This window comes from Haemaphysalis longicornis, unplaced genomic scaffold (assembly GCF_048455015.1).
Source record: "Haemaphysalis longicornis isolate Haplotype H1 unplaced genomic scaffold, Haemaphysalis longicornis Haplotype H1 scaffold_1, whole genome shotgun sequence".
In the NCBI taxonomy this organism is placed as follows: Eukaryota; Metazoa; Arthropoda; class Arachnida; order Ixodida; family Ixodidae; genus Haemaphysalis; species Haemaphysalis longicornis.
This window is the reverse complement of record NW_027526203.1, coordinates 259,905,920-259,920,806: the sequence shown is the minus strand read 5'-3', so window position 1 is coordinate 259,920,806 and position 14,887 is coordinate 259,905,920. Positions and strand designations below refer to the sequence as shown.

At 47.4% G+C, this 14,887-nt stretch overlaps 1 protein-coding gene across 6 annotated transcripts in view; it reads left to right on the top strand.

The window, feature by feature from the left end:
* Zasp52 (Z band alternatively spliced PDZ-motif protein 52) overlaps window positions 1–14,671 on the top strand; it is a 118,199-nt gene extending 103,528 nt beyond the window's left edge. For all 6 annotated transcript variants that reach the window (XM_077676350.1, XM_077676346.1, XM_077676376.1 and 3 more), the window contains 2 exons: window positions 11,309–11,424; window positions 12,530–14,671. In XM_077676350.1, coding sequence (XP_077532476.1) covers window positions 11,309–11,424; window positions 12,530–12,607 — 194 coding nt within the window. In that variant the 3' untranslated portion in view covers window positions 12,608–14,671. The remainder of the gene's footprint in view (window positions 1–11,308; window positions 11,425–12,529) is intronic.
* The last annotated feature ends 216 nt before the right edge of the window (window positions 14,672–14,887 follow it).

Genomic DNA, 14,887 nt, shown 5'->3' with positions numbered 1-14,887 from the left:
ATGGAACGCGGAGCATGCACCCCAAGTGGGGGGTGGGGGGGGGGGGGGGGGGACTGCCGCTGGTGCGTCGTACGCATGTATAAAAGGGGCAATTAAGATAAAATGCAAGTTTGGTTCATTCAAAAGATCGCCTCGTTAAAATAACAGTGACTACACTTTTAAAGTAAACCTCACCTAAATAAGCTACATAATGAGAAAACAGAGAATAGGCATGCTACCCACCAGGAACTTTTCCGCACTGAACTTCTGACGCATTGTGGGCAGCTCGTTGCAATTGGCTGAGACCGACAAAATCCAAGGCAAACTAAACAGGGCCTATAAGCTTGCAGAGCGAGCTATCTGCACTTAAATTTAGTGCACATGATGTTTGTAGCAATAGTGGTGGGTAAACAATAAAAGTTACGAACGAAGTGGTAAACATAGAAGCACCACGGCGTAAGGCGCGCACTATGCCGGCTGAAGCTGCGCAGCCGTCTGGCGCGTTGGGCTTGTCCGACACGACGCTGGCCAACTGCCACAAGCGACATTGCCACTTACGTGACCATGTTTGTCGAGCATACTCAACTTTTCACGATTACTATAAAGGGTAAAAAAAGTAAGCCAGATACAAATCCGGTCAGAAACATAGCAGGTGTGGACAGCGACCGTCGCGCCATCAGTAAATAAGGTAACAATTTAGACAATTCGACGTTCTCATAAGCCTTAGTCAAAATACTACCATTCGTTTTACCAAATTCTCTGAATACGTCATCGCCGACGCCATAAAACACGATTTAGCGAGAGGATGAAAATTGCGGCTGAAAATATTTGATTTCTCAGTGAATAAAGCAGCGTTTGCTACCGGACAAGTCCTGGGGCACTATGAAACACCAAATTTTTCGCACAAAACAAACTTGTGTTTTGCTTCACGGCCAATTCAAATAAAAAGCAGAAAGACAGGCTGTGTCGTTTGCACGCACTCACACGGGGTGCGCAGTAGCAACAAAATGCCACCTCAAGAAGAGGTACAGTTCTTGAATTGTACCTGAATAGACTATCTATTATGAAAAACGCCTGAAAAGACTTTCAAATTCCTGCACTCAACGCCGAGCCGCATGTTTGGCGTTTCGCGCTTAACTGCTTTTTCACCCAAGCCATTTCGTAGAAAATGATCCATTATACGCGGCAGTGTTCCTTCATGTTTGAAATGAATTTTTTTTCTCCTTATCCTTCATTTTAAGTCAGCAGGCGCTGAGAGAATATGCGTTGGTTGAAGAAAATGTGTTTGCTTTTTGCTCTTTACGGAGAGCACACGCAGTTGCTAATCCTAATTATCCATGAAATCCTAACGAGTTAATATAGTAGGGTTGTGCGGATATTGGAGACTTTCGGTTATCGAAGCGCATGATCAATACGCGATATTTTCTTCGGTTTTGGGTCAAGAAGCACTATTCAAAATTTCTGAGTACGTTCGAAGTATTTTGAATTTAAAGACCTATAGGGACACTTGTTTAAAAAAGCTAAAATACATAAAACCATGTCTCATTCATAACGAAAAATGCGTTGCTAAAACAAACATGAGCATATGTTATGCTCAACGAGTTTCGACAGTTGGGCGCGCGATGTCCTTACGCACTTTGTGCGCCTGCATGCGCTCGATCACCGCAAGCATGCACAGCTTCCCCTGCTAGCGGCGCCATGCTTTCCGGCAGTGCACCAGTGCCGTGCGCTTAAACGGCAAGTTGATGTTTGTGGCATCTACATGCTGATGCATATTAATGTGAAACTCCACGGTGCTTGTAAAGCCCCCCTTATCTCCTTGACATTAACCCAACTCTGCTATTTTGGTTTTATTTTCGGATCCAGCTAACGCGGTCGCCCTCAAGCTTCCGTGGTCTCTTGTTGACTCTTTAGATAAGGAAGCCTAGCTGCGTACTGGCACAGTCCCGAAGTCCCCGGATTTCTGATATTGGGATGTGCTAAGTTGGTCTTTTTTGAACCTCTATTGTTCGTTTTCTATGTATAGGGCACACAAAAAAAAACATGAACTTGTCTATCTTTGCGCTCCTAGGCCCCTGCATGAAGCTTTCTCAACAAGAAGGCGTGGACACCGTGGCACTCGAGAAGATAGTTTGCTGACCATGCACGTTTGTGAAGCCGCGCGCGCACCAGTTTTGGTCAGAACTATTTTTATTCGTTTAATTAGGCACGAAATTTCCTTCGCTGAACCCATATTAAAGATTCTTGTGCGTGGAAGTTCGGATATTCGCGTCGCAAGTGTTTTCTAAAAATACAGTTCATGCATTGTTAGTGCAACAAGTTCAAAGACGAGGTGATACCACGATTTCGTGAGATCATGGTGGCGAGCTTCCAAAATCATGCTAATTTTGAATGCCTTCGGTTGCCCTATATGCCGAGTTTCCTCCTTAGAACTGCGTCAACGTTCAATGAACTGCCATTTACCCTTTTTGAAAGATAAATTTGCGAACGGTAGCTTGCCAGAATGTAGGCCCTCAAAGTTGCCTGCATATAAAACCAATAAAGCACGTAAAGCTGAAAGCAGAACGATAGCCTCTGTATGTTTACTCTATGCGGTAAGAAATTAGCAAACACTTTTACGAGGGCCTTAATTTCTTTAACGCTGTCTAAAGCATGCGTAATAAATTTGAAGTTTAATTTTTATTGGATATCGCCAAATATTTGCCTCTATCGGCTACTATTCTGACAAAATCATTATTTGCTTCGGGTTCACTTCTAAAGCAAAAAGAAATCACTATTTTCACACCCCTAGAATATACAGAAGGAAGGCAGGCCTCAACGCTATTTAAAACGGAATATCGAAAGTCGTGTCTTTCTTTTTGGCTGTGCACAATGTCTAAAAATATTAGATATGAGCGAATAATTGAGGTTGTTCTGTCCTATCTTAAGCATTTTTCGTAACGAAAAAGAAGAGTCGTTTAGCGCAGGAACTGCGCAACGTTATTGACTGCTACATGAAAAACGTTGTGCTGCTGAGCCCAAGGACGCGGGTTCGATGCAGGCCACGGTGGCTGCGTTTCTGATAGAGGCGAAAAGCGAAAATGCCTGTGTGCTGACATTTCGGCGCACGTTAAAGATCCCCAGGTAGTAAAAATTAGTCCAGAGCCCTCCACTACTGCGCGCCTCATAACCCAGGTGTATGGAGTGTCGGTGCGTTAAGCCACACAATAAATCAATAAACGCGCAAAACGACGCTCAAAATTTTACTTCATGCTAAGCCTCGTCATAATAAGATATCTCGGCCGGCTCGCCAATATACCGTCGTGAGCCTGTTCGTCATTGTACGCCGCACTGAACTCCAGTCCCAGAATTAAGCGCCCTGGGGAGCCAAAAGCCAGCGTTTTTTAGCGCACGCTGGTGCCAGGCAACTAAAATAATCGACGGAAAGGCAGTCTTGCAGACCCTCGTACTCTGCGTCAATCAGCGTGGAAGCATATAATGCTGAAAAAAAGAAAGAAAACTGAAGTTAGTAGCGCGCACACGCGCACAAACGCAAATACAGTCGCGCGCACGTGCTGCCAGACGAACACATACTGCTGAGAGCAAGATATCGATGGGATTTCGTGCCAACAACAATCGTTTTTCTTGTGGCGGTGAAAAACGAAACCGCCCGTTTGTACGATATTTTGGTGCACGTAAGACATACCCAGATTATTTAAATTATAAGGCGTAGTAAATTACAACCCGGTGCACCTCATAGTTAAAGTGCACCTTTGACATGTTTATGTGCAACTTTGGCGATTCTAGATAATTTATTATTTGAAAAACTTGTGCAACTGGATGCCGTTTCCTGCGGGTGGTTGAACCGCCCTTATGTGCACAAAATTATGTAATTACAAATTAACTAGTTAACCCAGATATTTATATGACGTGTTAATTAGTAGCTTAGCTTACAATATCAACGATTGCATAAGCACTTGTCCTTAATGGAAAACTGTACCCGTCATTAAGTTAAATTAAAAGAGCGTCGCACCAGCCATTTTGATGTTTCAGCCAGGACTTTATCTATTCGGAATTTTATGGGCAGTCAGTCGGGTGGTCCAAGTAAATAATTTTCTTGTGCGCTGTAGATATATGGGATAAATTTTCAATGAGGGTTATGCGTTCAATTAATGGCCTAAATTCGTTATGGTCTCTCTATTAAGAAGCGTAGGAGAGATAACATCAAAATTCGAAGAAATGAAAGCGGGCTCAGGACGTATGCTGATGTTAAAATTGCAGCCGCATAGTCGCAGACAAAAGTCTACGGGGCATGGTCCCATCTTCCAAAACCACCAGGATGCTAGCTTGGGCTTGTTTGTACGTCATGGCAAAAAAGAAAATACCACCAAAGACGAGGACGAAAAGGGCACACGCCAGGGGCTGTATGCCTGTTGCCCTCTTTTCGTCTACGTGCTATTTTTTCGTTGCCATATGAAAATTCAAGTTATCGTCTACCTGGAGCTGCAGACACCGGTTACGTAGGCCGAGCTAATGCGGTGAGTTGTGATGCGTCCCTTGCTCACGCGAAGCACTCACCGCAGTGGCCCAGCCCTTGATACCTTGCGATGCCGGGAGAGAGCACGTGGGTTCGATACCCTTATGCAGAAACAAGCTGTTTTGTGATGAATCATGTACAAGTGTGGCCGTTAATGCTATACTTGAGCGAGCGTTGAAGAACCACCGGTTGCCCAACCTGATGCGTAGCATTGTAGGCAGCGCGCCTCACAGCTCAGGCGCAGCTTCATTGCGCAAAAACAAAATCCAAATTGTCGCACACAGTATACCATCGCCTCTATTTCTGGGTGGCGCGGCGCGACGAATAATTTTGAGAACTGCCACTACGTACCGTAGACTAGTATGCTCGACTGCGATTTATGAAAAGAACGAAGGTGCTTACTCAGCCTCCCACACCACCTAAGAGTCTGGAGCCATCCCCTTCTGAAACAACCAGATACGCTTAGTCTAATGCGTCTTTTAAGCACCGAGTTTTACAAAGTAAAAGATGAATATACCGTTGTGAATGTTACATTCATTTTTCTTCGCAGTGCAAGTTTATTTGCGTTGCCTTAATTACCACCTAAACATGTGAGCTTGTTCAAACGGGATCAGGAAACCGGGTTTCGCAGCTTTTGTTCTTTATTTCGCGCTACACCTCGAACACATGGCATATTATAGTTGCATGAGGACTCATCTGCCAATGAAAAAAAATAAAAATAAAGTGATGCCGTCAACTCACACCGAAACAATCGTTTTGGCTGGCCATTTTCGCAGATAGAAAGAGAGGGCAGCAAAACAAAGAATCGGCTTTGCTTTAATTCCCGCTGCATCCTAGCACCACGAACCAGAAAGCGGGAACTGGCCCACTTTCCTGCACGGAACGTGTAGCTAGCGCAGTCGAGATGGGGAACGTCGTTTTCCTTGGAACTGGATACGTCAGCCGTGCAGCCGAACTTTACCTGCGCAGAAAGAAATGACACAAAACGGACGAAATGGTTCTCAGGTACACGCAGCGACCTGCGGAAATCGTGCACCTGAGTTAATTCAGCTCAGCCGCGGCACTTCGGTCTTCGTCACAGCGTCCCTGTCGAGTCAGCACACACAGGGTCACAAACAATACGGCTCGAATAAAACGAAGCGCACGGTGCACGTACACAGCGCAGCTGACCTTTCTTGATGGCCAAAACGAGACCCCTTGGCTTGCGGGAGCTTATTTATTTCGGACCGGAATCGAATCTGGGGAGCCAGGGAAGGAGATGTCCGCAGAGAAAGCGTAAAGGGCAATTTTCTATTTCTACCAGCATTGACCGCCTGGCTTGTTGGTGAGTGGCATGACACTCACAGCAAATACGAATAGAGACTACTACAAGCTATATATTGCCCCGCAGAGCAAAATGAACGAGAATCGTCCGAGAACGGCCCAAAACTGGTGTTGAAGCACAGAGTCGCCGAGTGTCGTCGTCGAGTGTCCAGCGCCGTATCACAATTTGTGCACCGTCGAGCACAAGTTCAAGAAAACAATCTATTTCGCCAACTTAGAATTTCTGGGCGTAGAACCTGGGCACCTCAGATTTTTATGTGTGATTCATAACCACTCGGTAACCATTATTTGCTCATTGCGTAGTGCAATGGGGGGTTGTGCATTCAAATTATGTGGCCTTGCTGTTATGGGGCCCAAAAGGCGACACAGACATTCACCATGGCTTGTAGCTTTCGCCACAACAGTGAAACGCGACACCAAAAAGTCATGCCGTTGAGGCTGCAGACCTGACGCCCTGAGGGTAACGATCATTCATCCGATACCCAAGCTCGGTGAAGATCCTGGAAATCCTCAGAATTTTCGGCCCGTAGCTCTAACCCCCGTAATATGCAAACTTATCGAGCGTATGATTAACAATCGACTTGTCCACCATTTGGAAAGTACAAATTGGTTTCACCCCGCTCTAACTGGTTTCCGCCCCCATCTTGCTACCCACGATTACCTATGGCTGCTCCGCAGAGTTATTAATCGAACCTCGCGCAAGGCCCTACCGGACTACGTCCTCGCCTTAGACATGCACAAGGCATTTGATAATGTCAGCCAGTCAGGTATCCTTCAAGAGCTTTCCCTCGCCTTCCCCAGCCAAAAGGCCCAGGCCTGGGTACGGGGCTTTCTTCAGCATCGGCCGATCCGTCTTAACCTTCAAGGACACCAGTTCTACCTCGATAGAGGAGTCCCACAGGGGTCCATTTTGGCTCCTCTCCTCTTTAATCTCGCAATGAACCGTGTGGCCCGAGCTCTCGAGCAGGACACTGCCGCCTGATTCGCGCTTTATGCGGATGATATTGTGGTATGGACAGTAGCCCAGGATTACAACTCTAAAGAAACTATGCAGAGTTGCAGGCAGCAGTCCTGAGCTTGGAACAAACGCTGTCCGAATTCCGGCTACAGCTATCCCCAACCAAAACAGAACTGCTCAGCGTGGATGGTAACCGTGGCACAAATAAGGAACAAATTATCTCCCTCCAGGTGGGAGATACGCTGCTCGAATCCCACAATGGCACCATTCGACAACTGGGCGTTCCCGTCAGCAGCTGTAATAGCCCAAAACAGTGAATAGCCTCACTTAGAAAAACGTGGCGTTCTACCTTATACCTAGTTACCAGGATATCGAATAAATATGGCGGGGCGCAGCAGACAGCTTGCACCATGCTCGCCCGTGCTGCGGCGCATGGGCGCTTCACTTACGGCTTCCCAGTTTATGACTTACGGCATTCACATGCAAACGCCCTCCACCAAATGAATCAGCACCTTCTCCGTGCGATCAGTGGTCTCCCCGCCTTCACAAGGGTAGACACTACACGATGCAGTTCCCCTTCCGCCTCTCGCTAACCTCATCGAAGAGACACAACTACGCTTCCAATATCATCTGGACCATTCGCCACAAGGAAAAAGAATCCAGAAATGGGACCACCTAAATAGTCAGTCTGAGAGCACCGATTTGCCGACAGCATTCCCTCCGTGGGAACGCCCATCCATCGGAATTCTGCGTCGACGCCCGATCCCCCGGGATAAAAGAAAAGTACGCGAAGAATACGTTCGCACTCTCGCAAATGACAAGGAAGGCGACGAAGCTGACATCTACACCGACGCGGCTCTGAATGGAAGGACGGCGGCCATTGCTTGAATATCTGCGGACCTGCCGGGATTGAATGGATCCAGGCACATTTCTAACACATACGGCCTCGTAGAAGAGGTAGAACGTCTAGGAATTCTGGGAGCCGCGCGGCAAATTTATAACCATTGCAGCCATCTATCCAAGAAGAAATTTAGCATCATCACGGATTCCTATGTTGCTGTACGAGAATTAAATCGTCCGTTTTCACTGAACAATACGGCAACCAACATCCTTACTTTGATAAGAGACCTACAAATTGAAGGCTTCAAAGTTGGAATTGTTTGTACTCCAGGACACACTACAGGCGCAGACGGCAACCGTATGGCACACGACGCTGCCAGGGAGACGCTACAATCACCTCCCGCGGTGCCCGCCACGCCCGAGCCCCCTCCCCTCTCCAAGCAGACTGGCAACTCCAGCTTCGCCACCTCAAAAAGGAAAGCTTCAAGTGCTTACAGGCAGAAACTCTTGTTGGCATCCTTGCCCCTCTCATGCGCTTCTCGCGCCCGGAGGAAGTATTCGCCAATGAAGTGTATGCGAATGCAGCGTACACCGCCCCATTATTTATAAATGGACAGCTCCAGCAGGACTTGAATTGCGCCGATGCCCCTACTGTAGTCGTGAAGGCACAGCAAATCTTTATCCCTTAATTTGGCTTTGTCTATTATTCGACCGCAATCGCCACCAGCTTTTAACTCTAGGTCCCGCCCCTGCGACCGAACAGGAACATGTTAGTCGGGTCCGTGACGATCCCACCACACTAGAAGCAATCACCGAGTACGCCCTTGAAAACGGACTCTACAAATTAGTGTAACGGCCTGGTAGACTTCCCCGTTCTGCCTACAATGTGAACTGTTTTCACTGTTTTCAGTGTAAACCGCATTGTGCATTTTGGTGCCACTGACTGAATTTAATGTGTTAATTTTGTGATTAGGACCCCAAGACTGAAACCCTGTTCATTGTGCGAGTTGTGACCTTCCCCTTTTCCCCTCATCCTTGCTCCCCCAGGGCCCCATGGCCTCTCGTCTAATAAAGTTTTTCACTCACCCACTCCCATGCTCACGCGCGCGTGACATATATCCGGACGGGGATTGACCAAAAAGAGTTTGTGTGTGTAGGGTCGTCTGCGCAGGTCGACAACGGCACATGCACACATGGAACATGCCTGCGACCCGCCGCGGTGGCTCAGTGGCTAAGGCGTTGCGCTGCTGAGCACGAGGTCGCGGGTTCGATTCCCGGCCGCGGCGGCCGCTTTTCTGATGGAGGCGAAAAGCAAAAACGCCCGTGTGTACGAACTTTCGGCGCACGTTAAAGATCCCCAGGTGGTCAAAATTAATCCGGAGCCCTCCACTGCGGCGCGCCTCATCGCCTGCGTTGCGTCGGCGCGTTAGACCCTACAATCAATCAACATGCCCGCGCTTTAGGTTTTTTTGAAAGCGGAGACTTGGAAAAGTACCGTGCGGAATATCAACCTTGGAGAATGGTAATAACCGAACAGTCATAGGTCAACAGTTTACGGAGTAGATTGTGTCATCTTAGTATTATCATATATGAATTTCTGTGTAGTAGCGCGAAAAAAAAAATGCTGCTGAAATTATAGGTCATTTCGTTTTCTCCACGCGCTTACGTGTATTAGAAATCACGCGAAGTTGAAATAATCAATATTTTATTCTTCATAATTTACATACTTTTCCCAACGAACTTTATAAATAGAGGCTATTGGAAATTGAATTCAAGGCAAGAATGAAATCCCGTTTCGAATGCGGTCCGATACCGCTGGTTGGTACAAAATTGGGCACTTGGGTGAGTAAAGGGTGCACTGGCTTTTGTCGAGAGGTAGCTCGTAACCCGTCTACATTGCTCTTTCAAGGGAGACCGCGGCCAAGGAGTGATAATGTACGATTACGCGTTGACTGCAACAGGCTGTACCACACAAAAAGTGAGATGTTGAAAACAGAAAGGAAAGTAACCAAGAAAGTTTTTCGTCTTTACAACCCTGTTCTGCTTGCAGACGACCACGCACAGAATGTCGGCGCGTGCGCGGCCTACCGTTACACCCCTATTGTTCACACAGCTTGAAGAATAACTTGCTTCGCAATGCGGTTGAAAATAACTCTCGCAAAACTTCTCTCCGAGTAAAAAAACGAACGCTCTAAATTAGTTTGTTAACGTCTGTTTCACACTTCCACCATTTTCGTAAGCGTTCGCACAACGCAACTGCTAACGAGAGGCACGCCATTCGGTATATACACAAGTCCAGCGCCACTTATCGGTCACTGCCAATGTTATGAGCGCCAGAGCTGCAGGCTAGTGCTCGCGACATCGTCGGAACTTCGCCCTCGGCGAGGTTCCGACGATAACCAGGCCCCCCACAACGCGGAAGTGTACAGAGGTGCAGCCGAATCAATATTTTGATGGAGGGCATTGGGTTCTAATTTTCGGCGCTTAGAAACCGAGGGTGGCCACCAGAGCGCTGGGAGAGCGGTGAAGGCAGGGTTCAGAGGGGGGTCGATACGATGTTGTCGCGTCTTTCAGGCGGATGGTCGCCGTTCTGTCCGAACGGCGCAGAACCGTAAATGGACACTGAAGTGAGTTGTAAACTTGCCAAATTACTTTACCAGATGAAAGTACAGAATACGTAAGACATGTTCGGAGTTTTTTTTCTCGATTTATTTGTATTTTTTAGCGGGACAAGTGCATTTAAATGTGTCGTTCCCCTTGCACCGCCCTCCCCACCGATCTGCCCTGACGTGGGCTGTGGCGACACATTTTGCAAGTGTGGAGGGCTACAGCGGATTTCGTGGCCTCTTTACGTGCATACTGCCTTCGTGAGCAAATAATAAGCCAGAATTAACCCCCCCCCCCTTCCCGAAGAAATTGGTGATGCCATTTCGTTAGTTGGCGCGGTGGTTTCGAGCGGCGGAAGGTACTTGCTGCTACCAATTACAGGTCAACTAATGCTCTATAAATATCTGACAAACAGCCAAATAAAGAGTGAGGTGAGTGAAACGTCCCAAAGCAGCCACGAATAGCACTCCTACAAATTCATTCACTTAAGCGTACCTTTAAAGGTTCGTAAACGGGAAGGGGGCATGACTGCTGGCCCCGCGTTGCCTGTCCGGACGAAATCGAGATGCCGCCTGCGAAGTATACCGAGGCAGAGGCGCGCGACAGGAGAACTGAGAGTTATGGTTTTTAGTAATGGTTAAGCGGTCCCTTTAGGGAGCCGTAAGTGAGCCCATCATTTGTAAACAATTACTGTGCTCAGACTCCGGTTGGCAGAAGAGGGGGGAGGAGGGGGACTTGTGCACTGACAGCGCGGGCCTTCCTATACCGCTGGCCCAGTCACCTGTGGTCTGCGTAAAGAGCGCTCGGCTTAGAACAAAGGGGGGGGGGGGGGGAGGGCGGGGGGAGGGGAGGAGGCGTGTGGGTGATTGAGAGCGTGAGTGTGGGGTATGTGTGTATATGAAAGAGTACAGATCTACCAAAAATCGCGCATTATGCGTTGGCAATGCTGCCTATATTTGAATTCTTTTTTATTGTGCCGGGCAACTTCGTGCAGAAACTATAAAGAAAGCCCCCCCTTACCTACGTCTATCGATTAGCGTATTACAAACAGAACCACCAGCCTTAACAGCCGCTTGTATCCGCAGACTGGAACGAGCTGTTCACCACCAAGTGTGTCGGCTGCGGCTTCCCGATTGAAGCTGGAGACCGCTGGGTTGAGGCGCTCAACAACAACTACCACTCGCAGTGCTTCAAGTGCACGGTGAGTATGACGGGGCGGCATCGAATAACCGTAAAAACGCAAAACCGCGTTTCACCGAAATTCCTCCCCAAATCGATTTTTTTTTTCGTTACCTCCTCCAATGCTGTAGAAATAGCGAGCTGCGTGAGGCGTGAGCGGTTATGTCATGCGATGCCTCCATGGCTGTATCGATATCAGTTGTGATAAAAGGGTGCATTTGCATTGGCAGGTAGATTGTTTCAGGCCTTTGGCTATCGGAAGCTTTCAATATTTAATTCGTGATGCGTAACGGTGCGGGGATTTGATAAGTGAATCAAAGAAAACGTATTATATAACCGGTGGTAATGACATGGATTGCGAGAATTCGCCTCGATACAGTGTTATGTTAGTTTATGTCGCTGATTGAGCGAGGTCAATGTGATGTCGACAGAGAAGGTGTTGTAAACGATCTTTTTCGCGAGATTCTTGAACGATTACGGCACCTCAAATGGTTAGACGAATGGGCGCCGACAGGTCCGGGGCAAGGGCGTAGGGGGCAGTTGCACTTCTACCGTCAGATGTGAGATTGAGGCTGCAAGTAATACTTGATTCGAAGTCCAGATGAAAATTTTCAATGTTAAGAGGAAACCTCGCTCGATTCAAAGGGGATCCGCAATAGGCTTCTTGAGCAGCTTAAAGGACGAATGCTAATATTGTAGGATGCGAAAATACTCTATTGTTTCGCGTCCTACAAGATTACCATTCGTCTTTCAAACACCAGAGGTATAAATAAGGCAGGCCTGTGAGTTCAGAAAGTGTGTGCATTATATCCCCCTCCGTTCACCTTGTGTGGGCAGCCATAAAGTAAAATGTTTCAAAGAAGACTCATCAGCAAGGACAGTGGGCTGGAGACAGTATAGATCCAACTCGCGTGCAGTTTACATCTAATCACGCGCTCTGAGCTGCCCACACTTCGGATGCCGGTAGCAGGCTCTTTTTTGGCTGTTTCAAGTATTCGCAAAACGTCTCGTTCTGCTTGCATACGCGCTTACCGAAATCCGCCGTCTCGGTCGAGACAAGCATGGCGGGATTTTACTGTTTAGGGCTCGCTGATAATCGCGTTTTCTTTTTTCAACTGTGTGTGCAGATTTGCCAGAAGAACCTGGAAGGCCAGAGCTTCTTCGCCAAGGGGGGTCGCCCCTTCTGCAAGGCGCATGCCCGTTAAGTCGCTCCTCGAGTTGCGTGCAAAAAAAAAAAAAAAAGAAGACAAAAACGAAAAACAGAAAAAAAGACGTACTCAGCGTTCACAGGGCATTCGCAAGGGCATTTGGAGTACGCGCAAGAGAAAAGAGAAGAAAAAAATGATAGCTATCACGATATATTTGCTTAGGGCTGCATCTTTTCTTGATCTTGCCCAGCTATTGAGGCAGGGAAGCCAGCGGCAGGAGTTTCTCCGGAATAAACCAGGGAGAAAATTTCGCTCGAGCAGACGGAACGAGGCCGATTGCAACTGTCTAGCCGGTTGTCCTTTCAGCAGGTTATTGCTTTGAAGTGCTTTGAGCAATAGCCTGAATATCGTGCTTAGGTATTGCTTTGAGTGCATATTTTCTTTCACCTTAAGCTTAAGAAACAGGACAAAAGAATTTGGCCCAGTACCACCGTGGCGAAATGCAATTCGTATATGGATTCGCTATTGAGTTGGAAATTGCGTTTACGCCGGGTACCGTTGAGGGACGGAATGTTTTTAATGCCCGTGCACGTTTATTTATTGCGGTTCCACACATTTTCGTGTTCATGGCGCTGTCTGCTGGGCGCGTTCGTTAATGCAAACGAACAGTTCATTTTTGGTGAGACAGCCGGAGTAAAATGAACGTAAAAGATGCAAGAGGTTTATTGAAGTTTTCGAAAAAATGGCATCACATTACCGGATTTCTCTAGCCCCAGCTTTGTTTCAAACTTTTCTCATTTTGTTTTAAGCTTTTGACGAAGACTATGTATCTATGTGTTCATGAGACAATGTGCGATCCAGATAGCTCATTACTGAGCGTCGTGGCACGTTTAACCTAACGCCTCAAGTCTATATATATATTAAATGGATGGGAAAAAAATGGCCCTACATACGCAACCCGACGGGCTATGCTGACTAAGAGATATTGTAGTTTTGAAGTAAGAAGAAAAGAACCACTACAACGGATGCCATTTGCGTCACGTCAAAAGAGAAAAATGTAGGGATGTCGTCACCAGGCTACAACGTCTGTCTTCTCCGTATAAAAAAAGGAGGGGGAAGGAAAGGGAGATTTGAAACTTTCTTTGTTTTGACATGACGCAATTATTTCAGGGCTGCTTATTGAACATGCCTAAACGTTGGGAAGGCGGCGTTATGACCAAGCTGGGAATAGGTTATAACAAGTCAGCATTTATTGAAGAAGCAAAAATAAACTTGAGGGCCTTGACAGCTTCCTGAGCGATGTGGTTGCGCAATGTTGGAAGCATTACACGGTGCTTGCGGGGGAATGAACTACGTCTTTTGCTAGCCTGTACACCAGCAAAGGGTGTTCATTTAGAACACAGAAAATACCAGGAGGAGGGTGGGGGATAAACATGATTTGGCCCTTCATTAATCACTTCGTCAATCCAGGCTCATATATATATACATACACATATACATGCATGCATACACTACATGTTGGACCACACATATAGCGCGACGCAAGATCTCGCTGCTCCTACGGCTCCCCATTTTGCTCGGCCAAGCTTAAATTCTCTATGAAATCCTGGGGATGAAAAAGCACAGGCAGACCACACATCTTTGATAAGTGCCCCGTAATGTTTCCAGCATTAAAATTAGCCATCGCAAGCTCGTCGTCGTTTCCCACCAGCGAGGTTTGGGGAGCGCAAACCTCGACGCCATTACGGAAACAGCGCCACGAAGCTTCACGCCGGGTGCTGCGTGCACGTCTTATGCCTGCCTTTCTCTTTATGCTATTTGCCGGTGCAGTGTATTTTATTGTTGTTTGTTTTCGCTGGGTTTTGTGCCAGATGCAGGTTCTAGTCCCCTCGTTTGTTACGTTGTTGTAGGCGCACGTTTATCGTACAACGGCCATTAGTGCTTCGCGGACGCTACGGGTGGGCGTCGTGCAATGAGGGAACGCTTACTGGCGCCGCCAGCTTTGCCTTGAGTTCACAGGCGGGACGTTTTTTTCCTCCTGAGCTCGTGTTGTGATCGTCTCAATGCTGATGAAGTGTGTAACAACGAATAAAGCTAATATCAACAACTGTTCGAAACTGACTCCTTCGTTTGTGTCCGATAGCTCTTTGCTCAACCTCGAATAGCTTTTTCGTCCTCTGGAAAACGTCGCCTGTGGGACTCCGTCTGGTGGGCACGGCTCAATAGGCACAGCGTGTGCATCTTTCATGAAATAGGTGTTGTTGGAGTCAGAAGAGCAGTGCACAGCAGCGAAGGACGGCCAGTGAGTATAAACCATGCTCATAACAAAGCGATATT